This window comes from Sciurus carolinensis, chromosome 2 (assembly GCF_902686445.1).
Source record: "Sciurus carolinensis chromosome 2, mSciCar1.2, whole genome shotgun sequence".
Taxonomy (NCBI): domain Eukaryota; kingdom Metazoa; phylum Chordata; class Mammalia; order Rodentia; family Sciuridae; genus Sciurus; species Sciurus carolinensis.
The window spans coordinates 38,420,968-38,448,895 of NC_062214.1; the positions used below are offsets into that span (position 1 = coordinate 38,420,968).

Here is a 27,928-nt window from a genome sequence, read left to right on the forward strand (position 1 = left end):
ACCTCCAACAAAATAAATAAACAAATTACAGTATATTCACATTAGAGAATATTACCTCATAATAAAAAAGAATGAACTAGTAATACAATGTCTCAAAAATATCTTGTGAAAGAAGCCAAACAGAAATGAGTTCATCTCTATGATTCCATGTATATAAAGTTCAAAGCATTACAATACATATATTAGTGATAAAAATCAGAATAGTGGCTGCCTATAGAGGTTAGAAATTGACTAGAAGGAAACACAAAAGAATTGGAAATTACTCTATCTTGACAGATCTTTGGGTTACATGGATGTATACAATTATGAAAAGTGATAGAACTGTTCACTGGATGCAAATTTTATCACAATTTTTTAAAGGGCAAAAAAGTCCTAAATTTGTTCACCTGGATATCATATAGTATGCAGAAACCCAAGAAATAGAACCACACTATTCACTTTCACCAGGATCTCCTTATTAATTTGTTCATTTGCCTCCTAAATTCCTACTTTTCTATAGCAGAAAAATAAAGAGATATGGATCAAACTGACTAACTGTCCCATGTGGCAACATACTGAAAAAATAATTATTACTATGAGAGGTGACTTATTATTCATTTACATACAGTTAAACAATATAAAACTATGCTAGCATATATCAGTATATGAGCCATTACAGAAGAACTAGTTGATACAGAATGATACAGAATCTCTATTAATGAGATTCTAAGGTACAGCAAATGACCACATGACCTCAGACACCCATCATGATCTGTGTTAATGAACCTTCAAACCACAGAATGAGCAACAATGCTATGGTTTTCAATTTCTTTCTACTCTTAAAAGCACCTAAAGAATACCATACATGAACTCATGATAGCACGCTGTCATCTGAAATGCAAAGAATGTATCAGAAAAAAGAGCAAAGATGTGATATAGGAGTATATAAAATAATCTACATAAGTCCAATATATATACATTTCCTTATACTTAGCAGTCAACTCTCTGAACAACCATATTAAGAATCTCTACCTAAAACTGTAAGGACTAAAACAGTAGCCATGAGTCACATGTTGCTATTGATCAGCAAAGATCAAACAAGAACAAATAAGATACTGAATTTTTAATTGAATTAAATTTTAATTAATTTAATTTTTAAAACATTCAGCTCAACTATCAGAAAATTTTAAGTATGTCCAGAATAATTAAATATGTAAATCTATTTTTTCAACAGTTGATATTTAAGAAATATAAATGTAGATCAAATATTTCCAATGAAACTCAGGTCAAAATTTTAATGTGTAAAATATAGACAGACTAGTTTTGAAAACTTAATACCTAATAACATGTAAAACAGCTCATTATTAATTTTTCCATTGGTTATAATTCAAATTAATATTTTAGATTCACCGATTTAAGTAAAATAAATTATTAAAATTAATTTCACCTGTATCTTTTTATTTTTATAATGTAGCTACTCTAAAGCTTAAAAGTACCTATGTTGTACATATAGTTTTACAGGGCGGTACTATTCTAAAGCTTATACATCTAAATGCAGGTTGGCAATATCATTATGATACATAAATTAATATTTTAAAAACCTCCTGACCTTTTCACTTGATTGTCTTCTTTTCTTTAGTTGAATGAAATCTGTTTCCACCCTTTCTGCCAGTTCTAGTTTCCTCTTGTTTCTTTTAAATGCAGCTAAACTGAATCCTATAAAAGAAACATTAAAAATAACATTTGAGATTTATTAGGGTAATGGGACAAATGAGATATCCTGAGCAGACTTTCCAGAAGAAAAAATAAAATAAAACCTTAGGAAAGTTGAATTAAGGGCTTTTAAAAAGACTTTTTGATGTACCCTTATATAGTAAGAGAATAAGAAAAATAACTAAGGTCAAAAATTTCAGAAAAAGATCAAGCCTAGACAAGAGAGTTCTGAAGGTAGATGCAACCCAGGGGGGCATCTATTGATTCATGTTACCTCCAACTCTGGTTTTGTATGTCTCTGTATGTAGAAGACAAGAGATAACCTGGAGATAATGCAGCATTAGAAAACATACTGGGGATTATCAAAAAAGGAGAGAAACCCCAAAAGATAAACCCAAAAAAGTGGGAAGGAGGGAAGTCACCACATATTATGATACAAGAAGTTTCAAGACTCAGCCTTGATTCTAGATGTAAGGGAGAAAAAGTTTCCCCAGAAAATTTTTAAGTGAGGATGGTATTCAGACATCTAAGAGGAGAATTCATATTATGTATGTGGCCTGGAAAAGGAGTTGGGAGGGATCTCAGGGTGGTAATGCTTTAAATACAAGTGCAAATCGTCCCTGAAAAAAAAAAAAAAAAAACCACACATATCTTAAATTACCAAGACCTCAAATAATTCCATGTTTCAATTAATAGAGTTTAAAAAGAAAAATTCACAAAACACATGAGAAGTAAACCACCAAGAATAAAAGAATATAAGCCAGTCAAATAGCAGAAAGTATAGTCTAACCTGAAAAGACCTCAGATACTAAAATAATCAGATACAAAGTATAGATCATGAAAAATAAAAGGAAGATGTTAAAAATATTACTAAAGCACAAAAAATGATGAAATGACCAGGCAGATTTGAAGAAGCAGCAAATAGGTTTCTAATTAAACCTATAGAATATTATGTCATATAATACATTAAGTAACAATATATGTATTATATAATGTATTATATAATATATATAAATATATAATATACATATATGAATATTACGTAATATTTATGTTATATAATAACAATGAATTATATAACAATATTATATAATTATATAATTAAATAAATTATATAACAAAATTCTATATTCTAATCAAAGTAAATTACATTTGTTAAGTTAGATAACATATATATCAAAAATTTTAAATTTGATATACAGATTTCAACACCAACATAACACTAAAGAGGTTACTGGAATTTTCTTACGAGAGCAGACTAAGTTATTCAGAGCAAATCTTTCATTGAATATTGTTAAAAATGGTGGATACAAATGAAAAATACCATGTTTTGAAGCATTAAAACCCTTACACAAAATACACAGGTAAATTCTGGGGAATAAACCAAGGACTGATGCTATTTTTATACTCTGAGCACTTGCCACAACTAGCATACTAATGTTTCATTAAATACCAAGGAAAAGAACAAGTCAAACCTAGGACATATTAAAGTGGAGCGTTTTGAGTAGCAAGGTATAGGGTAGAGGCAGCAAATGTCATGTCTGGCTACAAAGGAGGCAAGAAAAAGTCCCTGAAAGAGTCCAAGAAGCAGGCCAAGGAAACAGATAAGGAAGGTAAGACTTTTGAGCACAAACAAAAAGAACAGAAGAAACTTGAGGAGCTAAAAGTGAATGAAGGTCATGGGGAAGGGTCCCTGGAATTAAGAAATCCGGGGGGGGGGGGGGGGGGGCGGGGAGTAAGCTATTCCTTGTGACTGAGATGATAGTGACCATTGATTCCATTTTCATTTAAATATCAGGATTTCCTCCTTTAACATATTTTATCACCTACAAATAGAATGAAGTATTGTCTTAGAGTCTTGTAGATTTAAGAATAAACTTTTGTTTAAAACCAAAATGTGGAGAATATTATAGTAGAAACTCCCCACAGTAAGCCGTGGATTTGAAGGGCTATTTACCCTCAGAAAGACTGAACTAGAACTAAAACAATTCATCCCTTCCTCTATCATATTAGCAACTGCTTTGCAGGCAAAACTGTCTTGGATCACAGAACATGAGAGGAGGAGGAGGAATGAAAAGGAAAGGAAAGGAAAGTGAAGGAAAAGGATAAGAAGGAGGTAAAAAGGTATGGGAAAAAAAGACAACCTCTGAGAAATTTTTGGTCTGACTGGAGCCCTTGCATAGATTTGCAAATATACATATTGTGGAGTCCCAAAAGAAAAGAATTGAAGGAAAGAAAGTGAATTTAAATAAATAATGGTTGAAAACTTCCCAAATTTGATAAAAGTTAGAATATAAACATCCAAGAGATCCAAAAAGAACCCAAAGTAGGAAAATCTGAGAGACTTACCCCAACCCACATTATAATCAAACTGTCAAAGCACCCCTCCATAGACAACATCCCCAGTGTCAGGGCTTATACCCCAGGATCAATCACAGTTGCCACTGCTGGAAAATAAACCACCATCAGTGTGTTCCTCTGCAGGACCTCAGGACAGGCCCCTATGCAGCTGGTGACCTCAGTGTCAAAGCTGGTGGTGCAAATGCCATCAACATTCACCTCCATAGGATCTGAGGTCATGTATCCCTGATGCTCCAGGACCACAGCAAAGTCACACCATTACCTCCAGAAACACATGCAATACAAATCACTGAGGCACTTGCAGACTCCACTGAGGTTGACTGTAGCTGAAGAAATCATAAAAAAGCTACACTTTAGTATATACTTAGAACCAAAGTCAAAGCCAAAGCACCTGCCCAATAAGTATCTAAAGGAAAAGATCTTTTGAAATGAAAGCTACTCCAGAAAATTAGAAGAGGCAACTGTTAAACCAGATATGCAGACATCAATATAAGGACACAAGAAGCATGAAAAAACAAGGAAGCATGAAACTACCAAAGGAACACAACAACTTTCCAGAAATAGACCCTCATATGAAAGAAATTTCTTAAATGCATGAAAAGGAATCTAACATAATGATCCTAAGTAAATTTAGTAAGATGCAAGAAAATATAGGTAGACAATTCAACAAAATAAGGAAAATAATTCATGAACAGAATGAAAAATTTAACAAAGAAGTAGAAATCATTTTTCTAAAAAACAGAAATCTTGGAGCTGAAGAATTTAATCAATGAAATAAAAAACACAATTGAAATTTCAACAACAGAGATGGATAGCTCAGTGGTAGAGCACTTGTCTAGCACACAAGAGGCCCTGAGCTCAATCCCAAGCAACACACACACACACACACACACACACATATGTTCAACAACAGACTAGACCAAGTAAAAGAAATAATTTCTGAATTGAAGATGGGTCTTTTGAAATAACTCAGTTGCATTAAAAAAATAAATAAATGCATAGCGCTGGAGATGTAGTTTAGTGGTAAAGCACTTGCCTAGCATGCCAAGGCTCTTGGTTTAATTCACAGCACTGCAAAAAATGAAAATAAAACAGTGGTAGAGTGCTCACCTAATATGTGCAAAAAGCTCTGTGTTTGATAACCAGGACTTCAAAATAAACAAATAAATAAAAATAAAGGAACAAACAAAAAGAATAAAAACTAACGGGACTATGCTACACCATAAAGAAAACAAATATTCACATTATAAGAGCTCCTAAAGAAAAAGAGAAGTAAAAAGAATTGAGAACCCATTTAATGAAATAATAGCTAAAAATTTCCCAAGTTTTAAAAGAGATATGAACATCCAGATGCAGGAGTCCAACCAAAATAGAACATCTCCAATGCATATTATAGTTAAACTGCCATGTCATAAGCCAATGACAAACATAGCAAGAGCATAGATACCATCAAGCCACATATAAGGGAATCCCCATTAGACTAACAAGAGTTCTCTCCGTAAGAACATTACAGGACAAATGGAAATGGAACAATATGTTCAGTTCTGAAGGAAAAAAACTGCCAACCAAGAACACATACCCCAAAAACCCCATCCTTTTGAAATGAAGGGGACTTTCTTTAGCAAGTGAGCAAATTCTGAGGGAATTATCCCTACAAGACCAATCTCCCAAGAAAGACTTAAGGGAGCACTACATTTAGGAGCAAAAGGATGATGATAACCATCATAAAAACATATAAAAGACTAGAACTCACTGGTAAAACACATACACACACACACACACACACACACACATAAAAGAATCAAACCTTATCACCACAGAAAACCACCACACCATAAGGTATGCAATTAAAGAGAAGGAAATGAACAATATATAAATAATCAGGAAACAAAAAAATTACAGGAGTAAGGTCTTACCTATCAATAATAACCTTTAATGCAAATATATTAAATTTTCTAATCAAAATATATAGACTGGCCAAATGAATAAAAACACAAGGTCCAATAATACACTGCCGACTAGAGACTCACTTCACCAGTAATAACACATTCAGAATCAAAGAGAAGGAGAGTAAAAAAAATCCTACAAAAATGGAAAACAAAAGTGAGCAGGAAAAGCTATCCTTGGGTGAGATAAAACTGATTTTAAGTCAAAATTTGTAAAAGAAAAAAAAAGTCAGAAAAGAGATAAAGTATTTCATTATATAATAAAAACTGAATCAATTAAGCAAGAAGATATAACAATTGCAAATACATATGTATCCAATACTGAGTACCCAAATATATACAGCAAATATTATCTAAAGGAAGAAATAGATTTCAATACAATAATAGATGGGGACTTCAGCACTCTACTTTGAAATAATGGACAGATCATCCAGACAGGAAATAAATAAAAAATCATTGGAATTAATCTACCCTGCAGACCAAATGGACCTAACAAACATCTATAGAACATTTCTTTTAACAAGGAAGAATACATATACTTCTCATCAGCACATGAAACATTCTCTAGTCTAGGCAACATGTTAACCACACATAGTAAGTCTCAACAAATTTTTAAAAACTGAGATCACACCACATATTTTCTTTGGCTTCAATAGAATAAGATTAAAATCAACAAAAAAATTAGAAAAAATGCATAATATCAATAATAATCAGAAAAACACAAAACAAAACCACAATAACATAACACCGTACCTCAATTAAAATGGCTATTATCAAAAAAGGCAAAAAAAAAAAAAAACACATGCTGATAAATATGTAAAGAATGGAGAAATATTATACACTGTTGATAGAAATATAAGTTAATATAGTCACCATACAGAGGTCCCCAAGAAAACTAAAAATATAACTACCATATAACCAGCAATCCCACTACAGGATATATATCCAAAGGAAATGAAATCATTATGTCAAAGAAATCCTGCACTCCCATGTTTATTGTAGCACTATTCACAATAGCCAAGATATAGAATTAACCAAAATGCACAGCAAAGAATAAATGGATAAAGAAAATGTGATGTATATGTAAAAAAATTATTTGTTCCTAAAAAATAATAAATTCTATCATTTGTAGGAACATGGAATGGAACTGGAGACCATCATGTTAGATGAAATAAACCAGACACAGAAAGACAAATACTGCATGTTCTTACGCAATGTGGAAACTAAAAAAATTGATCTCATAGAAGAGGAGAGTAGAATAGCGGTCACTAGAGACAGAATGAAGGAGGGACAGAGGCTGGATTATGAGTACAAAAATAGAGATAGAAAGAATCAGTTTCAGTATTTTACAGCACAACAGGTAACAACTACAAGAGTCCAAAAGGTTCCCAACATACAGATATGACAAATTCTTCAGCTGGCAATACTAATAACCCTGATTTAGTCACTAAACATTGTATATTGTATACATGTATCAAATCATCATACTATGCCCCTCAAAAATGCACTAATATTATTCAATTTGAAAAATATTTTAAAATTTATTTTTAATTGTCAAAAGACAAAGACAAAGAGAGATTTTTGAATCTGATCATCACACACTGAGTCCCCAATAAGATTATAAGCAAAAGACAGAAAAGAGTTCAGAAATAAACCCTTACATATATGTTCAAATGATTTTCAGTAAGGACATCAATATCATTCAATGGGGAAAAGATAATCTTTCAAACAAATTATGTTGAAAAAATAACAGAAAAGATTGAACATAACACCAAAACGCAGGCAACAAAAGAAAAAAAAAGATAAATCATACTGTATTAAAATTTAAAACTTCTGTGCATCAAAGGGCACAAAAAGGCAACACATACAATGGGATAAGATATTCACAAATCATGTATTTAATAAAGTGTTAGAACTCAGAATATATAAAGAACTCCTATAACTCAACAACAAAACCCAATCAAAAACACAGGTTAAGGACATGAAAAGAAATTTTCTAAAGCAGACATAAAAATGGTCAATAAGCACATGTGCAATATCATGATCATGAAAAATAAAATTAAAATCACAATAAGATAGTGCCTTGCATCCATTAAGATACCTATTATTTTAAAGAAGAAAAGAAAAAATGTTGGTGAGGATGTGAAGAAATCCTGGTGCAGTGATAGTAAGAATGTAAAATAATGCAATCACCACAGAAAATAGTATGACAGCTACTTAAGAAATTAAAAATATAATTACAATTTCATCAATCAATTCCACTTTAGCGATCTAAAAAAATGAAAGTAGAGGTTCAGATATCTGTACACATGCCAAGTTCACAGCAGTATTATGTCCAATAGCCAAAAAGAAGTAAACCAAATAATCATCAATGGACACATGGGTAAACAAAACAAAATGTATAGATGCATACAATGGAATATTATTATATCTTAAAAATAAATTCTGACACATGCTGCAACATGGACTAACCTCAAGAATATCATGTTAAGAGAAATAAGTCATTAAAAAAATCTCAAGTACTATATGATTCCACTATACAATACAAGGTACCTAGAATCATTTTAAATTCATAGGCACAAAGAAGAAATCATAGAGACAGAAATGTACTATTATATGGGTTAAGTGGAGGGGTAATATGGAATTACTATTTAAATTAGTACAGTTTCAGATTGCAAGATGAAAGGAATTCTGTATACAATGGTAATGATGGTTCCAATATATATACTTAAAGCTACTGAGCTATACAATTAAAAAATATAAATAAGCTAAGATTTATGTTCTATGTATTTTACTACAATTTTATAAAAGAGCCAAAATAAACATACATTAATGCTTATAGCAGTTCCACTTATAACAGTAAAAAACTCACAATAATATAGATTTCTTTCAATGGGTAAATAGCCAAACAAAGGCACACTCATACTATGGGATACTCAGGAATACAGAGAAACAACCTATCCATAAACACAAATACCTGAATGAATCGCCACAGAATTATACTGTGTGAAAGAAGGAAAGAAAAAAAAGTCAGTCCCAAAGGGTTACATACTGTATACTACCATTTATATAATAATCTTGAAAAAAAAAATTATACAAATGGATGATATATTTATGTTTACCAAAGGTTAAGGTAGCAGGGAAGTGGGTACAGTCATAAAAAGGATAACATGACAGACCTTTGTGGAGATGGAAGTATTCTGTATTTGGACTATATCAATGTCAATATTCTGGTTGTGATATTGTATTATAACTTTGTTATCATTGAGGAAAAATGGACAAAGGGAACATGAGATCTCTCCACATTATTTTTTACAACTACATGAAAATTTACCATTATTTCAAAATAAAAAATGCAAAACATCATCACTGGGAAAGTTAAAAAATGGCAGCAAGGGCTAATAGAATTGGTCCATAAATCTGTTATATCAATCGTATTATCTTTCAAAGTATCCTGTTCAAAGAAAAAATACAAGAGCAGAAAATATAGTCAATAGAAAAATCTCCATAAGAAAAGTTTCTTGGAGGTTAACTTGCCTGGGGCCACACAAGGGTGTATGTTTCTAAAGCCTTTGCTCTTAGTTAGTATGTGGTCATTAATAGCATGACTTAAGGAAGCTAGTCTTATCAAAAGTATACAGAGAGATCTGAAATGGTGGACTAGAGGGTGACTGCATTCCATGTCGCTCCATGACTCAGGATTCAATAAGAAATATTGAGAGAGCAACCAACACAGAGCCGCCAGGCAAGACTTTCCTGCCAGGAAGGTAGGACAAGAAAGCCAGGACCACTGCAGAAACACGAGGGGAGACATTCCCACCAGGGAGATAGGAACAGAGACCCAGGCCCAGACCAGCCAGGCCTCAGTCCACAGTCTAGTGCCCCTTCGGTTGACCATCTGTCAACACATGGAGGTGCCTCCGCCCACTAGCAGGAAATATACCCAACCTGGTGGCCACCATCCCTAGAAGGGCAGCATCCTTTTTGGGTCACTGCATTATCAATTTCCTCCAAGACTTCAGGCTGTAGAAGACGAGGAGGTAAGTTACTGGAAACCTGCAGGGACACTATAAGTCTATGGGGGGGAAACTGCAATACCTCAGATTTGCACTCCTAGAGGGGAAGATACCTGAGCAATATGAGAAAACAAGGGAAGAAAGTGTCCCAAACAAACCTAGATGCTACATCAATAAAATCCAATGACAGCATGGCAGAAGAAATGTCTGAAAGGGAGTTCAGAATGTACATAATTAAATTGATCAGAGAAGCAAACAATGAGATAAGAGAGCAAATGAAGGAATTGAATGATCACACCAATCAACAGTTAAAACAGCAAATGCAGGAAGCAAAGAATCATTTAAATAAAGAGATACAGATTCTCAAAAAAAAAAAAAATTCTTGAAATGAAGGAAACAATAAACCAAATTAAAAACTCCATACAAAGCATAATGAATAGGATAGAATACCTAGAAGACAGAACATCAGATATTGAAGATAAAATATTTAATCTTGAAAAGAAAGTTGACCAAACAGAGAAAATGGTAAGAAATCATGAACATAATCTACAAGAATTATGGGATATCATGAAAAGGCCAACTTTAAGAATTATTGGGATTAAGGAAGGTACCAAGAAAAAAAACCAAAGGAATGAACAATCTATTCAATGAAAGAATATCAGAAAAATCTCCCAAATCTGAAGAATGAAATAGAAAATCAACTACAAGAGGCTTATAGGACACCAAATGAACAATCTATTCAATGAAAGAATATCAGAAAAATCTCCCAAATCTGAAGAATGAAATGGAAAATCAACTACAAGAGGCTTATAGGACACCAAATGTACAAAATTACAACTGTAACATTACAAAATGTGTCCACGCAAAGGCACATTATAATGAAAATATAATTTTCATTATATTTCATACAAAATAAAGACAGAATTTTAAAGGCTGCAAGAGAAAAAAATCAAATTACATTAAGAGAGAAACCAATATGGATATCAGCAGATTTCTCAACCCAGACCCTAAAAGCTAGGGCTTGGAACAGCATTTTTCAAGCTCTGAAAGAAAATGGATGCCAACCAAGAATCTTATTCCCAGCAAAACTTATCTTCAGATTTGACAATGAAATAAAATCCTTACAAAATAAACAAAAGCTAAAAGAATTTACAAGTAGAAAGCCGGCACTACAGAACATTCTCAGTAAAATATTCCATGCGGAAGAAATGAAAAACAATGATGTAAGTCAGCAAAGGGAGGAACTAGCCTAAAGGAATAGCCAAATAAAGGAGAAACCAAGTCAAGTTGAAAACCAAAAATAAGCCAAAATAACTAGGAATACAAATCACATTTCAATAATAACCCTGAATGTTAATGGCCTAAACTCATCAATCAAAAGACACAGACTGGCAGACTGTATTAAAAAGAAAAGATCCAACAATATGCTGCCTGCAAGAGACTCACAGGAAAAGATACCCACAGACTAAAGGTGAAAGGATGGGAAAAAGCATACCATGCATGGGGACACAGCAAAAACGTCGGAGTATCAATTCTCATATCAGACAAAGAGGACTTCAAGCCAAAGTTAGTCAGAAGGGATAAAGAAGGACATTTCATACTGCTTAGGGGAAGCATAAATCAGCAAGACATAACAATCATAACTATCTATGCCCCAAACAAAGGCTCATCCACGTATGTCAAACAAATCCTTCTCAATTCCAGGAACCAAATAGACCACAACACAATAATACTAGGTGACTTTAACACACCCACTTTCACTACTGGACAGATTTTCCAAACAAAAATTGAACAAAGAAACCATACATTTAAATAACACAATTGATCATTTAGACTTAACAGACATATAGAATATTCCATCCATCAATGAGCAAATACACTTTCTTCTCAGCAGCATATGGATCCTTCTCTAAAATATATCATATGTTATGCCACAAAGCACTCTTAGCAAATACAAAAAGATAGAGATATTACCTTGTAGTGTATCAGATCATAATGGAATGAAATTAGAAATCAATGACAAAATAAAAAACAGAAACTATTCCAACCCCTGGAGATTAAATAATACACTATGGAATGATGCATGGATAACAGAAGACATCAGGGGGGAAATAAAAAAATTCTTAGAGGTAAACAAGAATAAAGATACAACATATCAAAATCTCTGGGACACTATGAAAGCAGTACTAAGAAGAAAATTCATTTCATGGAGCTCATAAGAGAAGAAAAAGTCAACAAATAAATGACCTAACACTACAGCTCAAAGTCCTAGAAAAAGAAAAACAGAGCAACACCAAAAGTAGTAGAAGACAGGAAATAGTTAAAATCAGAGCTGAAATAAATGAAATTGAAACAAAAGAAACAACTGAAAAAATTGACAAAATAAAAAAATAAAATATCTTTGAAAAAATAAACAAAATTGATAAACCCTTAGTCAAACTAACAAAGGAAAGGAGAGAGAAACCTTAAATTACTAAAATTCAGAATAATCAAGGAAATATCACAACAGACACTACTGAAAAACAAAACACAATTAGAAGCTATTTTGAAAATCTATACTCCAACAAAATAGAAAATCTCAAAGACATCAACAGGTTTCTAGAGACATAAGATGTCGGGGTTTCGGCCGGACCCCTGGCCCTAGGTGTGGCAAGGCTAAGATGGTGCCTGGCAGGCTGCCAGTGCGGTTGGCTTTTGCATAAACAACTGACATTATTTTGAGGAAGTTCCAGGGATTGGCTAAGCTCCCTGATGGACAGTACAGGTCCACTGTATGCCTGCCTTTGCTGCCTGTATCTGTTAATGCTCTCCCCTCGTGCAAAAATGCTGTTTGGTTACTGTACTATAGATATTGAAGTGTAAGTTCCTCAAAGAGAGAACAAAGAAAGAACTATGAGGAAGAAGAAGCGAGAGAGAAACCATGGCAGACGCGCGCAATAAAGAGCTGAAAAGAACCAGGTGTCGTGTCTCTCTGTGGGCAGGGAGTGCGATAGGTGGCGCCGAAACCCGGGAGCTCTACAGGTAAAGTAAAAGGTAAGTATTTATTTTCATATTAAGACCTTGAGTCCGTCAGTGATATTCATATTAAGACCTTGAGTCCGTCAGTGATATTCATATTAAGACCTTGAGTCCGTCAGTGATATTCATATTAAGACCTTGAGTCCGTCAGTGATATTCATTTCAAGACCTTGAGTCCGGCAGTGCAGGGTAGGGAACCCAGCAAAATTGAGTCTACATAGATAGATGCAGTGGTACCAAATTGTGTGTGTGGTGTGTTATTTTTGTGTTTGTTGTGTGGCTTGTTTGCGTGCTTGGAGCTCTTAGTGCTGTAAGATTTAATCATAGGAACAGAACTGTCTAAGACTGGAATGCAGCAGCCTCTTAGGGAGTTGTTGGGGAATCACGGAACGCCGCTGAAGGCAGAACAGCTTAAGCATTCCTTGATACCATAAAAAAGGTCTCTCCGTGGTTTTTAGATAAAGGGTTGTTAAATATATTCCTCAGTGGAAGCACCTGGGAGAGGATCTACACATAACAAAAAAGCAAAAGCTGTTACCTGTTGGAACTTTAGCTATTTGGTCCCTGATTAAATCTTGCTTACAACATAAAGATAAACAAAATCTAAAGGGACCCCTGGAAGAGGGAAGTCAGGTTTTAGAAGAGATTAAAGAGAAACGGTTCTGTTCTCAGAACTCAGAAAGAAATAATAACTCAGAAGGGGAAGATTCAAAAGAGGAATTTTCAGGGGGGGAGCTAGAAAGGACATTTGGGAAGCTAACAATGCAGTCTAAGCGCCCTATTAATGATGACATTGACACCGGTGAAGACTCGAGACCTGTGGGCAATAGTTAAAAAACACTCTTTTGTGGAGCCTCTGACTGAGGACAGTCAGGTTTTGGAGAAAATATAAGAGAAAAGGTCTAAAACATCAAAAAGGGCGTCAATAAGATCAGGGACAAACAAAAATAAAAATGAAAGTGGGTGTAAGGAACAACTTGTTAGAAAGAGGGAAATCAGTTTAGGGGAGGGTCCCCCTAGGCAGAGAGCTCAGCAGCTCCATTCCTTAAAAGTAATAAAAAATAATGTTTTGTGATTTTCTGCATTCAAACCTAACCTGATTTCTCAACCAGGTAAAAAAAGGGTTAAAAAGTCCTGGGTGATCCTCCCTCCCCCTGCCTGGCCTTGCTGAAGCCACATTGGAATGTAACTACAGCGTCTCAAGGAGAAAAGGGGGGTAGCCTGAAGATAAGAAAAAAAAGAAAAAAAAAAAAAAAGAGAAGTGTCCGTTTTAAACTCCTGGGCCGCTACACAAAACTAACTTATTCTTCAGGATTCTTGTTTTGTTTTTTCTTTAATGCTGTATTTTTGAGCTCATAATTTTGATCTTGCATACCTAGGTTAATGATTTTTTTTTGATCAGTTCTATTTTTTATTCAACTAGAGTTTTTGAACAGCTGTTTCATTGCAATGAACATTTACCTATAAAGTTACAAGGCCTTTGATTTTGTGTTATGTTATGTTGTGCTGTCTAACGTCATGTTTTGTCAAAACTGAGCGCTCTTAAAATTAAAATTTAAAAATGGATCCAAATACTTTTATTCACATGATTTAAATAGGTTCAATTTAAATTGGGTAAACTAATGAAAGTAAAATATCTTTAAAAATAACTTGCAAGTCTCCAGGTGGTCAAACTAATGAAATGTTAATGTTAAACAATGTCTAATATCAATTGCTTCTAGGACTTTTCTTCAGCAGGGAAGAGGCAACGGATCCTGTTCAGGACACTTGTCTGATATCTTGGTTTTTATAAAATAAATAAATTGGAGTTAACACATATGGGATTACTCAAATGTGTTTGTAGAGACGTCTGGTTAATTTACAAAGTTAAAATGCTAATTGTTAAATAACATCAGGTACTCTTAACTCCTCAAATTCCATGGGGTATCATACTTAATCCTTATTGGTGTTCTCATAGGATGTTAAATAAAAGGGTTTAAACTTGCTTTGTGTCATCACTAAACTAAAAACAAGGTTACTAAGAGTTATGTCCTAACAAGTGAAATTCTATATATAAAGGGTCCCAAAAGTTTCAACTGTGTTTCAATTAAGAGTACTATAAACAACAAAATATTTAATCTTATTAAAATAGAGTGATTTATCTAAATTCAGAAATTTCATAAGAGTTGTTTCAGAATGTGAACAAAAAGGGGTCAACAAATAAAAAAGAAAAAATAAAAGGTTCTGGGTTTAAAAATGTATTTAATAAAAAGGAAAAGAAAATGTTTCTGGATAAGGAAGTCTATATGTAATAAAGGGCAAGTTTCAACAAGTCTGTGTGTAACTAAGTTGGTTGTATGTATGTAAATCAGCTAAAGCTATTTAAGGTTTTTCCTAAGGTGACATACTAATGTTCTGATATAAGCCAAAGTTTAATCTATATGGTAAAATGACATGGTAATATAACAAAGTTTTCTTAATAACACTAATTCATTCTTAACTCTGTGTCTCTTAAGTTTTATTCTTTAAAACAATTGTCTTAAAAATAGGGGTTTATACAATTATGGTTAAGCAACTGTTAAAGATTGTACTACATTATAAAGTCTAAATTTTTCTTTAAAAACTAAAATTGGTAAGAACCAATTCCTCACTAAAATTAAAATAACTCTAACCACAGATGTACCTTATAACCCACAAAAACAAGGTATTGTTAAACATACACATCTCACCCTCAAAAATACTCTTTATAAACAAAAAGGGGGAATAGAGGAGACCTTCAGGTCCCCTAAAGATAAACTTTCTCTTTGTCTCTTTGTTTGGGGTTTTTTAACTCTGGGTAATAAGGGTAACCCGGTGCTTTACTGGAGCTGTGGCTCAGTTTGTGTGTTTCCACGGAATAAACTAACTTACTACCTCTTTTTAGTCTCTTAGGAGGAACAGTTCAACTATGTAACAAAACAACTGCTTCTCTCAATTGTACTTCAGATTTGTGCTATCTCTCAATGTTAAAATGCTTCTAGGTTCCTGCTGGCAGACTTAATGTGTGTTCCTACTTTCTTGCCCATACCAGTTTCTGTTACAGATGATGAATTGCCAGTATTGCTTTCCAGAAATAGGAGAGATTTTGGAATCACCGCAGCAGTCATTACCGCTATAGTTGCATCAACGGCAGCTGCCACTGCAGCAGCTGTAGCCTTAACTACATCTGTACAATCTGCAGCCACAATCATTAAGGTGGTTCAACAGACTGCTACTGCCTTATCTACTCAGCAGACAGTGGATCAACACTTAAAAGCAGGGATTCTTTTAGTAAACCAGCGAGTGGACTTGCTTCAGGAACAAATGGACATCTTACAAGAACTGTTAAACGTGGGATGTATTTATCGTCTGACGGGACTGTGCGTTACACCTGTAGCTTACCATAACTTTAGCTATGCAGCAAACTTGTCTAGAATCTTGTCTGCTCAGCTACAAACAAATTGGTCTTATACATTTGATAATCTTACTGCTATTCTTAGATCTCAAATTGTTAGTCTCAATGCTACTAGAGTTAATGTAGCCCCTATGTCCAAAGTGCTAAGTTGGCTATCCTCTTCTTTCAGTTTTGTAAAACAATGGGCAGGTATGGGAGCCTTTTGTATGTTCATGGTTGTTGCTGTTGTCTTCCTCACACGCTTTATCATGCGCATGCGCCGAGATCAAGCTAGAGATCGTATCATTTTCCATCAGGCCATGGCTGCCCTAGAGGCCGGCAGTTCCCCACAAGTATGGCTCACGATGCTGGATCGCTAGCCAGACGGGTAAGGAAGGAGGTGACCCCCGTACCGACCTAAGACAGGAGCTGTAGCATGCTCTGCAGTTACCCGATGACGGGTAAGGACGGTGGTTGACCACTCCGCCTAAGACAGGCACGGTCCCGAGCTTTCCTTTTCTTTTTAAAAGAGAAAAGGGGGAACTGTCGGGGTTTCAGCCGGACCCCTGGCCCTAGGCGTGGCAAGGTTAAGATGGCGCCTGGCAGGCTGCCAGTGCGGTTGGCTTTTGCATAAACAACTGACATTATTTTGAGGAAGTTCCAGGGATTGGCTAAGCTCCCTGATGGACAGTACAGGTCCACTGTATGCCTGCCTTTGCTGCCTGTATCTGTTATTGCTCTCCCCTCGTGCAAAAATGCTGTTTGGTTACTGTACTATAGATATTGAAGTGTAAGTTCCTCAAAGAGAGAACAAAGAAAGAACTATGAGGAAGAAGAAGCGAGAGAGAAACCATGGCAGACGCGCGCAATAAAGAGCTGAAAAGAACCAGGTGTCGTGTCTCTCTGTGGGCAGGGAGTGCGATAATAAGATCCACCCAAACTGAATCAGGAGGACATACACAATTTAAATAGAACAATTTCAAGCAAGGAAATGGAAGAAGTCATCGAAAGCCTAACAACAAAGAAAAGTCCGGGACCAGATGGGTTCTCAGCCGAGTTCTACAAAACCTTTAAAGAAGAGCTCATTCAAATACTCCTCAAAGTATTCTATGAAATAGAAGAGGAGGGAACCCTTCCAAACTCATTCTATGAAGCTAATGTCACTCTGATACCAAAACCAGACAGAGACACATCGAGGAAAGAAAATTTCAGACCAATATCCCTAATGAACATTGACGCAAAAATTCTCAACAAATTTTAGCAAATCATATACAAAAATATATTAAAAAGACAGTGCACCATGATCAAGTGGGTTTTATCCCAGGGATGCAAGGTTGGTTCAACATCTGGAAATCAATAAATGTCATTCACCATATCGACAGACTTAAAATTAAGAATCACATGATTATTTTGATAGATGCAGAAAATTAGGGTTTTATAAAATAAAGCACCCCTTCATGCTCAAAACACTAGAAAAAACAGGGATAGCAGGAACATTCCTCAACATTGTAAAGGCTATCTATGCTAAGCCCATGGCCAATAACATTCTAAATGGAGAAAAACTGAAAGCATTTCCCCTAAAAACTGGAACAAGGCACGGATACCCTCTTTCACCACTTCTATTCAACATCGCCCTTGAAACTCTAGCCAGAGCAATTAGACAGACCAAAGAAATGAAAGGGATATAAATAGGAAAAGAAGAACTCAAGCTGTCACAATTTGCTGATGACATGATTCTATATTTAGAGGAACTGAAAAATTCCACCAGAAAACTTCTAGCACTTATAAATTAATTCAGTAAAGTAGCAAGATATAAAATCAATGCTCATAAACTGAATGCATTTTTATTTATAAGTGATGAATCCTCTGAAACAGAATTTAGGAAAACTACCCCATTCACCATAGCCTCAAAAAAAATAAAATACTTGGGAATCAATCTAACAAAAGAGGTGAAAGACCTCTACAATGAGAACTACAGAACACTAAAGAAAGAAATTAAAGAAAACCTTAGAAGATGGAAAGATCTCCCATGTTCTTGAATAGGCAGAATTAACATTGTCAAAATGGCCATACTACCAAAAGTGCTATACAGATTCAATGCAATGCCAATTAAAATCCCAATGACATACCTCATAGAAACAGAGCAAGCAGTCATGAAATTCATTTGGAAAAATAAGAGACCCAGAATACTAAAGCAATCCTTAGCGGGAAGAGTAAAGCAGGGGATATCACAATACCAGAACATCAACTACACTACAGAGCAATACTAATAAAAATGGCATGGTATTGGCACCAAAATAGACAGAAAAGTATATAAAGAGTAAATCTCTGAGAAGAATCTGGCAATAGACAGGAAAATGGTATACACATCTTGTGAACTGGTAATTCTATTTCCAACTATCTACCCTGATTTAAATATATATACAAAGTGATGTGCACAAGAATATTTGTGGAATTATCAATGCTGATGGGCAAAACCTAGAAACATCCTGAATCCTACAATAAATAAGAAAACAGCTACATAAATATAACAGCAGCAGTTTTTTAAAAAATAATCTAGCCAGGTATGGTAGTACACACCTGTAATCCCAGCAACTTGGGAGGCTGAACCAGGAAAATTATGAATTCATGGTCAGCCTCAGCAACTTAGGGAGGCACAAAGCAACTCAGCAAGACCCCGTCTCTAAATACAATATTTAAAAGGTCTGGGGGTATGACTCAGTGGCTAAGCACCCCTGGGTTCAATCCCCAGTACCAAAAAAATTTTAAAAATAAATAGATTTTTATGTGTCAACCTGGACAAATTCCACAATATATTTTGTTGACTGACAAAAAAAATTTATGATACTATTTATCTAAAAAGTTACCAAAGATACTATTGTATTGTACTATTTATCTAAAATGTTAAAAAAAGAATGATATGGGGGGTGGGGAATGAGAATAATGAGGGAACTTTAGAATATGTAGAAGGGAATGAGAGGAAGGGGGTATGAAAAATGGTGGAATGAGACAGACATTACCCTATGTACATGTATGATTACACGAATGGTATGAATCTACATTGTGTATAACCACAGAAACAAAATGATGTACCCCATTTGTGTACAATGAATCAAAATGCAGTCTGTAAAAAATTAAAAGCTAAAATAAAAGCAATATATATACACATTCCCAAAAATAAGAACACAAAATGAAGGCTGGGGATGTGGCTTAGTTGTATAGTGCTTACTTAACATGTAAAGGCCCTGGGTTCATTCCCCAGTACCACCAAAAAAATTAAATTAAATTAAAATAAAGAATGATAATATGTATTCTAGCATTTGATATACAAAGATGCAAATCAAACCAATAATTGTCACCAGAGACAGCACACTGGGAACAGAAGTAAAGGAAAAGGTTAGGTTTATGTGAAACGTTTTAATTTTTAAAAAGGTAATATATTCTTATACAACACAATTAAAAAGTAATAAATACTGGCAAGGCTATGGAGATAAAACATCTGAATATCTTCTTCTGTAAAATGTCCAGTTTCTTGGTCCATTATTGATTGGGTTCTTTGTATTTCTGGTGTAGTTTTGTAAGTTCTTTATAAATTTTGGAGATTAGCGCTCTATCTGAAGTGTGTGCAGAAAAGATTTTCTCCCACTCTGTAGGTTCTCTTTTCACATTATTGATTGTATCCTTTGCTGAGAAAAATCTTTTTAGTTTGAATTCATCCCATTTACTGACTCTTGCTTTTATGTCTTGTGCTTTGGGGTCTTGTTAAGGAAGTCTGATCCTAAGCCAACATGATGAAGATTCAGGCCTATTTTTTCTTCTATTTGGTGTAGGGTCTCTGGTATAAGTCCTAGGTCCTTGATCCATTTTGAATTGAGGTTTGTGCAGGGTGAGAGACAGAGGTTTAATTTCATTTTACTACATATAGATTTCCAGTTTTCCCAGCACCATTTGTTGAACAGGCTATATTTTCTCCATTGTATGTTTTTGTTTTTGGCCCCTTTGTCTAGAATGAGGTAATTGTATTTATGTGGGTTTGTCTCTGTGTCTTCTATTCTGTACCATTGGTCTACCTGTCTATTTTGGTGTCAGTACCATGCCATTTTTGTTACTATTGCTCTGTAGTATAGTTTAAAGACTGCTATTGTGATACCTCCTGCTTCACTCTTTCTGCTCAAGATTGCTTTGGCTATTAACGTCTCTTATTCTTCCAGATGAAGTTCATGATTGCTTTCTCAATTTCTATGAGGAATGTCATTGGGATTTTAATTGGAATTGCATTGAATCTGTACAGCACCTTTGGTAGAATGGCCATTTTGACAATATGATTAATAAATATGTGAAAAAGTGCTCAACATCTCTAGTAATTACAGAAATGCGAATTAAAACAATTTTAAGATTTCATCTTACTCCAATTAGAATGGCTATTATCAAGGACACAAGCGATAATAGATGTTGGTGTGAAAGTGCAGAAAAAGGTACACTTGAACATTGCTGGAGGAGTTGCAAATTGGTGCAGCCACTCTGGAAAGTAGTATGGAGATTCCTCAGAAAACTTGGAATGAACCCACCTTTTGACCCAGTTATCCCACTCCTTGGTTTATACCCAAAGGACTTAAAATTAGCATACTATGGTAACACAGCCACATCAATGTTTATAGCAGCTCAATTCACAATAGTTAGATTGTGGAACCAACCTAGATACCCTTCAACAGATGAATGGATAAAGAAACTGTGGTATATATACAGAATGGAATATTATTCAGTCATAAAGAATAATAATATTATGGCATTTGCAGAGAAATGGATGGAACTGGAGACTATCTTGCTAAGTGAAATAAGTCATTCCCAAAAAACTAAAGGCCACATGTTTTCCCTGAAAAGTGGATGATGATACATAATGGGGGTGGGGGTTAAAGAAGAATGGAGGAACTTTAGATTACACAGACAGAAATGAGAGGGGGAGAGGGCGGGAGTATGAAAGATGGCAGAATGACACAGACATCATTACCCTATGTACATGTATGGTTACATGAATGATATGAATCTGCATTATGCAAAAGCATAGAAAAGAAAAATTGTACCCCATTTGTGTACAATGAATCAAAATGCAGTCTGTGTAAATAAATAACAAATTTTAAAAAGACTCAAAAAAAAAGGATATGGAGAAAAAGGAATGATTATACACTGGTGGTAAGAATGTAAATTAGTACAATCATTATGGAGAAGAGTGTGGAGGTCCCTCCCACAAAGAAAAGAACTACTATCTCATTTAGCAATCCCACTACTGGGTATATCCAAAGGAAATGAAAGCAACATGTCAAAAAGATACCTGCACTATTCATAATAGTTAGGATAAAGGAATCAACCTAAATTTCCATCAATAAACAAAAGGAAAATATGGTGTGTGTGTGTGTGTGTGTATTATATACATATGGAATACTACATACCATATATATATATGCAGAATACTAATGAGTCATAAAAAATATGAAAATCCTGTCATTTGCAACAACATGGATAGACCAGAGAACATTATATTAAGTGAAATAACTTAGGCACAGAAAGATAAACACTATGATCTCACTCATAAGTGAAATCTTAAAAAACAACAACAAAAAAAAATGAATCTCATAGAAGATAAGAGTAGAATAGTGATTACCAGATACTGTGGAGAATGGGGAGAAGAGAAGGGAAAAATCAGCAGGTACAAGAATACTATTTGATAGAAGTAAGTTCTGATGTTATTTGGTACAACAGGGTGAATATTAACATAATGCATTATATATTCCAAATTAGTTAGAACAAAAGAATTTGAATATACTCACCATAAAGAAATGATAAAATTTTAAGGTAACAAATATGCTAATTACTCCATTTGATCACTATCTAATATATACATGATCACTATCTAATATATACATTGTACCTCATAAATATGTAAAAAATATGTCAATCAAAAAAATTATTTAGCAATGGGTGGTGGTAAATGTTATCATTTTAGCTACTCAGGCGGCTAAAGCAGGAGGATTACAAGTTTGAGGCCAGTCTGAGCAATTGAGTGAAACCCTGTCTCAAAATAAAATAAAAAGAGCTAGGGGTATAGCCCAGTGGTAGAGTACTTGCCTAGCATGTGCAAGGTTCTGGGTTTAATCACAGCAATGCCAAAAAATAATTAATTATTAAGAATAATATAATGATAATAGTAATATTAATAAATTTTTAAATGCAATAATATGTTTAAATAATCTACTTTTGTAATATAAATGCATTTCCTAATGCATACCATTTATTATTAATCTATTATTATTTGTATTATATTTGTTAATAGCATACTTTTACAAAGCACAGGTTTCAGTTCCTGGTAATGATGGAGTAGACTATACCAGACTAACCTAATAATTACAAACTTTGGACAAAACTTTTGAAAGTAAATAAAAACTTCATGAAGGAGAATGACCAAAAGTTGGAGAATGAAGAGAGGATTCACCCACTGGGTCAGACCCACTTTCATGGAGCTTTTCCCATAGGCCTCTGTGAAATGCCCAAAAAAAATAGAGTTCAAGCAGAAAACTGCAATCTTACTGATCTGAGAAAACAGGAATTAGGGCTATAAAGCAGCTAGAAATGGAGGGCAAAATTCTAGACAGAGTAAGCTACCCCAAAATCATTGAATAAGTCCTAATCATGCAGGATGCAAGATTCCATAAAGCCCAGTGACAAAAATACCAACTGAAAAACTGATGGACATTTTGATAAATGCCCACTGAAGGAAAAACAATTTAAGACTTCCAATGAAATCACAGAAAAGTATGATCTTAGTAGTAAAGACCATAAGCCTACAATTAAGAGCTAAATTGACATAGACTCCCTTTTAAAAAGCCTAAAACCAAGCTGTGACAAAAATCAAGATGATCTGCAAATAATTTAATTATATGCTAAAACAAAAATCAACATTTTTCAAAAGTGGATAACAAATCCATCTAAAGCATACCATCTACAATGCTTAGTTTGCAATATTTTTAAAATGCATTAGACATGCAGTAAAACAGGAAAATGTGATTTAGATATAAGAGGGGAAAAAAATCTATCAATAGGTGGACACAAAAATGATCTAGATTTTAGAAAGGAAACCAAGGATTTTTAAATATGAATAAATATGTTAAAAATGGGTATATGGGTGAAGACATGAGGAATTTCAAGAGAAATATGAAAATTGTAAAATAACAAATAAAGAGTGGTAATAGTTGCACAACACTGAATATACTTAGTACAACTGAATTGTACACTTAAAAATAGCTAAAATGGTAAATTTTAAGTTATATATATTTTACCACAATAAAAAAAAAGTGAAAAAAAATACACTACAAGAAAAAGTATCTACCAACCTAGAGGTCTATATCCAAAAAAAATTATAATTTTAAAGTAAAGGCAAAATAAAGATTTTTCAGAAAATAAAAACAGAGAAATCTTCACCAGGACACCAGCATCACCAAAAAATGTTAAAGAAATATCCAGGCCTGAAGGTAATGGTGTGAGATAGAAATTCAAACTTATACGAAGGAATGAAATCTTAAGTATATGTGAAAATATTGAGTTTGATCAATTTTTATAGGATAAACCTTACAAGAACATTCCAAAATCTTTTGTAATAATCAAGGGGGTTAAAAACCGACAAATTATGATATCCCCCCCCAAAAAAAGTGATCTGGTACATAGCATATCTTAGCCAACATCAATACACAACCTAATTTTTACGGAGGATTAGACAAGTGGTCTAATGTAGCACAGTGTCTGGAGTTTTATAAAATCTGTATAATAGTTACAATTTCTCCTTTTAAATTCACCCACCATAGATCAATACTATTTTACTTTGAAAAAAAAAAAGTTCATTTATCACTTAACTTGCAAGTACCTTATTTATTCTGGGAAAATTTCTTGCTATTTGGTTATATCAATCATAAGAAATCTATGGCATATTGTGTATTTCTTGTTATAAACATAAAAGACTAATGTATAGCCAAAACATTTTTGGGAGGAAGATATCAATAATAAACATCTATGATCAAATCCCCTCCTCAGGCTTGCAGCAGAAAACAAGAGATTTACTCTTTGGAAAGGGTGAATTTGTGCCCAAATTAGGGCACCTCAGACACAGGTATCAAGTGCTCTACTGAAAAGAGTTCATAGAAAAGCCAGCATGAGTCATGAAATTCATCTGGAAGAATAAGAAACGCAGTATAGCTAAAGCAATCCTTAGCAGGAAGAGTGAAGCAGGGGGTATCGCAATACCAGAACTTCAACTATACTACAAAGCAATAGTAACAAAAACAGCATGGTATTGGTACAAAAATAGACAGGTAGATCAATGGTACAGAATGGAGGACATGGACATAAACCCAAATAAAGACAATTTTCTCATACTAGACAAAGGTGCCAAAAACATGCAATGGAGAAAAGACAGCCTGTTCAACAAATGATGCTGGGAAAACTGGAAAAGCATACGCAGCAGAATGAAACTAAACCCCTATCTCTCACCCTGCACAAAACTCAACTCACAATGGATCAAGGACTTTGGAATCAAGATAAGAGACCCTGCATCTTAGAGGAAAAAGTAGGTCCAAATCTTCAATATGTCGGCTTAGGATTAGACTTCCTTAACGTAACTCCCATAGCACAAGAAATAAAAGCAAGAATCAATAGCTGGGATAGATTCAAACTAAAAAGCTTTCTCTCAGCAAAGGAAACTATCGGCAATTCGAAGAGAGAGCCTACTGAGTGGGAGAAAATCTTTGCCACTCATACTTCAGATAGAGCACTCATTTCCAGAATATATAAAGAACTCAAAAAACTCTACACCAAGAATACAGATAACCCAATCAACAAATGGGCTAAGGAAATGAACTGACACTTCACAGAAGAAGATCCATAAGCAATCAACAGATATATGAAAAAATGTTCAACATCTCTAGTAAAAAGGAAATGCAAATCAAAACTACCCTAAGATTCCATCTCACCCCAATTAGAATGGCAATTATCAAGAACACAAGCAACAATAGGTGTTGGCGAGGATGTGGGGAAAAAGGAACACTCATACATTGCTGGTGGGGTTGGCAAATTAGTGCAGCCACTCTGGAAAGCAGTGTGGAGATTCCTTAGAAAACTTGGAATGGAACCACCATTTGACCCAAATATTCCATTCCTAAGCATACATATATATATATATATATAATGGAATATTACTCAGCCATAAAGAATAATGAAATTATGGCATTTGCAGGCAAATAGATGAAATTAGAGAATATCATGCTAAGTGAGATAAGCAAATCTAAAAAACCAAAGGGCAAATGATCTCACTGAGAAGCAGATGATGATACATAATGGGGGGTGGGAGGGAGGCAAGAATGGAGGAAGGAGGAACTGTATAGAAGGAAAAGAGGGGTGGGAAGGGTGGGGGGGAGGAAAAATAACAGAATGAATCAAACACCATTACACTATATAAATGCATGATAACACAAATGTATAACTCTACTTCATGTATAACCAGAGAAACAAGTTATACCCTACTTGTTTACAATTAAAAAAAGAAAAGAAAAAAGACATTCCATTCCATGTACAATTATATCAAAATAAATTGCAATTTTATATATAGAAAAAAAAAAACCTAAGGGAAAATGATTTCCAGTTTCACATGTGTCAAATAGGGAGTAAAACAAGAAAGAAAAACACATGAAATCCAGGAAACAGAGAATCTGATACTGGAGAGAGGCAAAGGGAATCCCAAGATGAAGTGAGGTAAAGTGCAGGGATGACAGCTAGTTAAGACTAGACTGGAAAGTGCCAGGTGGCATATCTCCGTAAAAAACAAAGACTTGCAGGTGACCTTATTTGTTTGCCTGACATATGTGTCTAACATAAATTCCACTGCAAAGAAGGCAGAATTAGTGATGGGAATTCCTCCTCCTGCTTTACTACCACACACACATTTCTCTTCTCTCCAACTCCCTATACTACAACTTGTAAGAGTTAAGCCTTATTATATACTCGCCATGAAATATGATCATGTACTTTTTATAGTTTGGTTTTCTTGAAGCTGATGATTCATTTTTTCATTTGATTATTTAAATTAGCTTTAAAATACTTTGACAAAAATAAAGATCTAATTGAAAAATTAGTATGTGTTTTAATATTTTATATGAATATGTATTTATTTTTTAAAATAAGACATATAATACACAGACATATACATATATAAATATGTGTATATATTTATAACTTTTTCACCTTTGTTCATTCATTAGATTTAATCATCTGACATGAATCATCACAATATCTAGTTGTTTTGTAACATTTCAATATAAGAATATATAAAATAATATATATTCCTCAATGTTAGACATGGGATTTTTCAAAAATTTTTATATTCTTAAAAATGCTCAGTGATGGGCTGGGGTTGTGACTCGGTGGTAGAGCACTGGTCTAGAATGTATGAGGCACTGGATTCAATTCTCAGCACCACATAAAAATAAATAAATAAAATAAAGGTATTGTGTTCACCTCTAACTAAAAAAAAACTTTAAAATAAAATTAAATTAAAATAATTCTCAGTGAGTACCCTTCTACATAAACCTTTGTATCTTTAGAGACAGGTTCTTAGAAGCAGAACAAATCTAAAAGTTTAAACCTTTTCTTTTCTTTGCAGTACTTGAGATTGTTTACAGAGGCACTTTACCACTAGAGTACATCCCCAGTCCTTTTTACTTACTTACTTTTTATTATTTGCTTTTAATTTTTTATTTATGTACTTTTTTTCCCAATACTGGGGATTGAACCCTCATGCATGCTAAGCAAGAACTCTATAACTACATCCCCAGGCTTTTTTTAAATTTTCAGACAGGGTCTCTCTGAGTTGCTGTGCCTGGCCTCCAACTTGTGATCCTCCTGCCTCAGCCTCCTGAGAAGCTGGGATTACAGATGTGGATCACACTCCAGGCAGTTCTACTTAGCAGTATTCCAAAGTCTCTGCCAGGTTACATTTTACTTGTACCTACAGTATATTATGTTCATTCCACCACACACTTACCAGGAGTAACATATTTTTTAACTTTCATAAATTAAAAGGGAACAAATTTATCATGTACTCATGTTCATTTGAATTCCCTATTATATTATCTACTTGTGACTTTTGAACATTTTTTTATTGAGCTATCAACTTGTTTTTCTATGGTTTTGAATTTGGTAAACTTCTTGTCTTATTTATGGCAAGTGTTTTTCAGTTTTAATTCTTATGTGTCACAGTTTTATTTTTCCTTTTCTTACATTTGTATTTTAAAAGTCCTTCCTCAGTTTAAGGACAGTTAAATGATAACCTATGTTTTCTTCTGTCTCGTTCATTCATTCTCTCACTCTCTCTCTTTTCTCTTTCTCTGTCTCTCTCTCTCTAAAGGTGCTATGGCTTTATTAGCAGTAATTATGTTAAGTAATATAAAACAGATCCTTTAGCAATT

At 34.1% G+C, this 27,928-nt stretch overlaps 1 protein-coding gene across 6 annotated transcripts in view; it reads right to left on the reverse strand.

Annotated features, from left to right (window-relative positions):
- Positions 1-27,928, reverse strand: part of Tasp1 (taspase 1) — a 319,195-nt gene that overhangs the window by 230,482 nt on the left and 60,785 nt on the right. For all 6 annotated transcript variants that reach the window (XR_007107125.1, XM_047540631.1, XM_047540628.1 and 3 more), the window contains one exon: positions 1,589-1,695. Coding sequence is in view for 5 of the 6 variants with exons in the window: in XM_047540631.1 (XP_047396587.1) it covers positions 1,589-1,695 (107 nt within the window). In the remaining variant the exon portion in view is untranslated. The remainder of the gene's footprint in view (positions 1-1,588; positions 1,696-27,928) is intronic.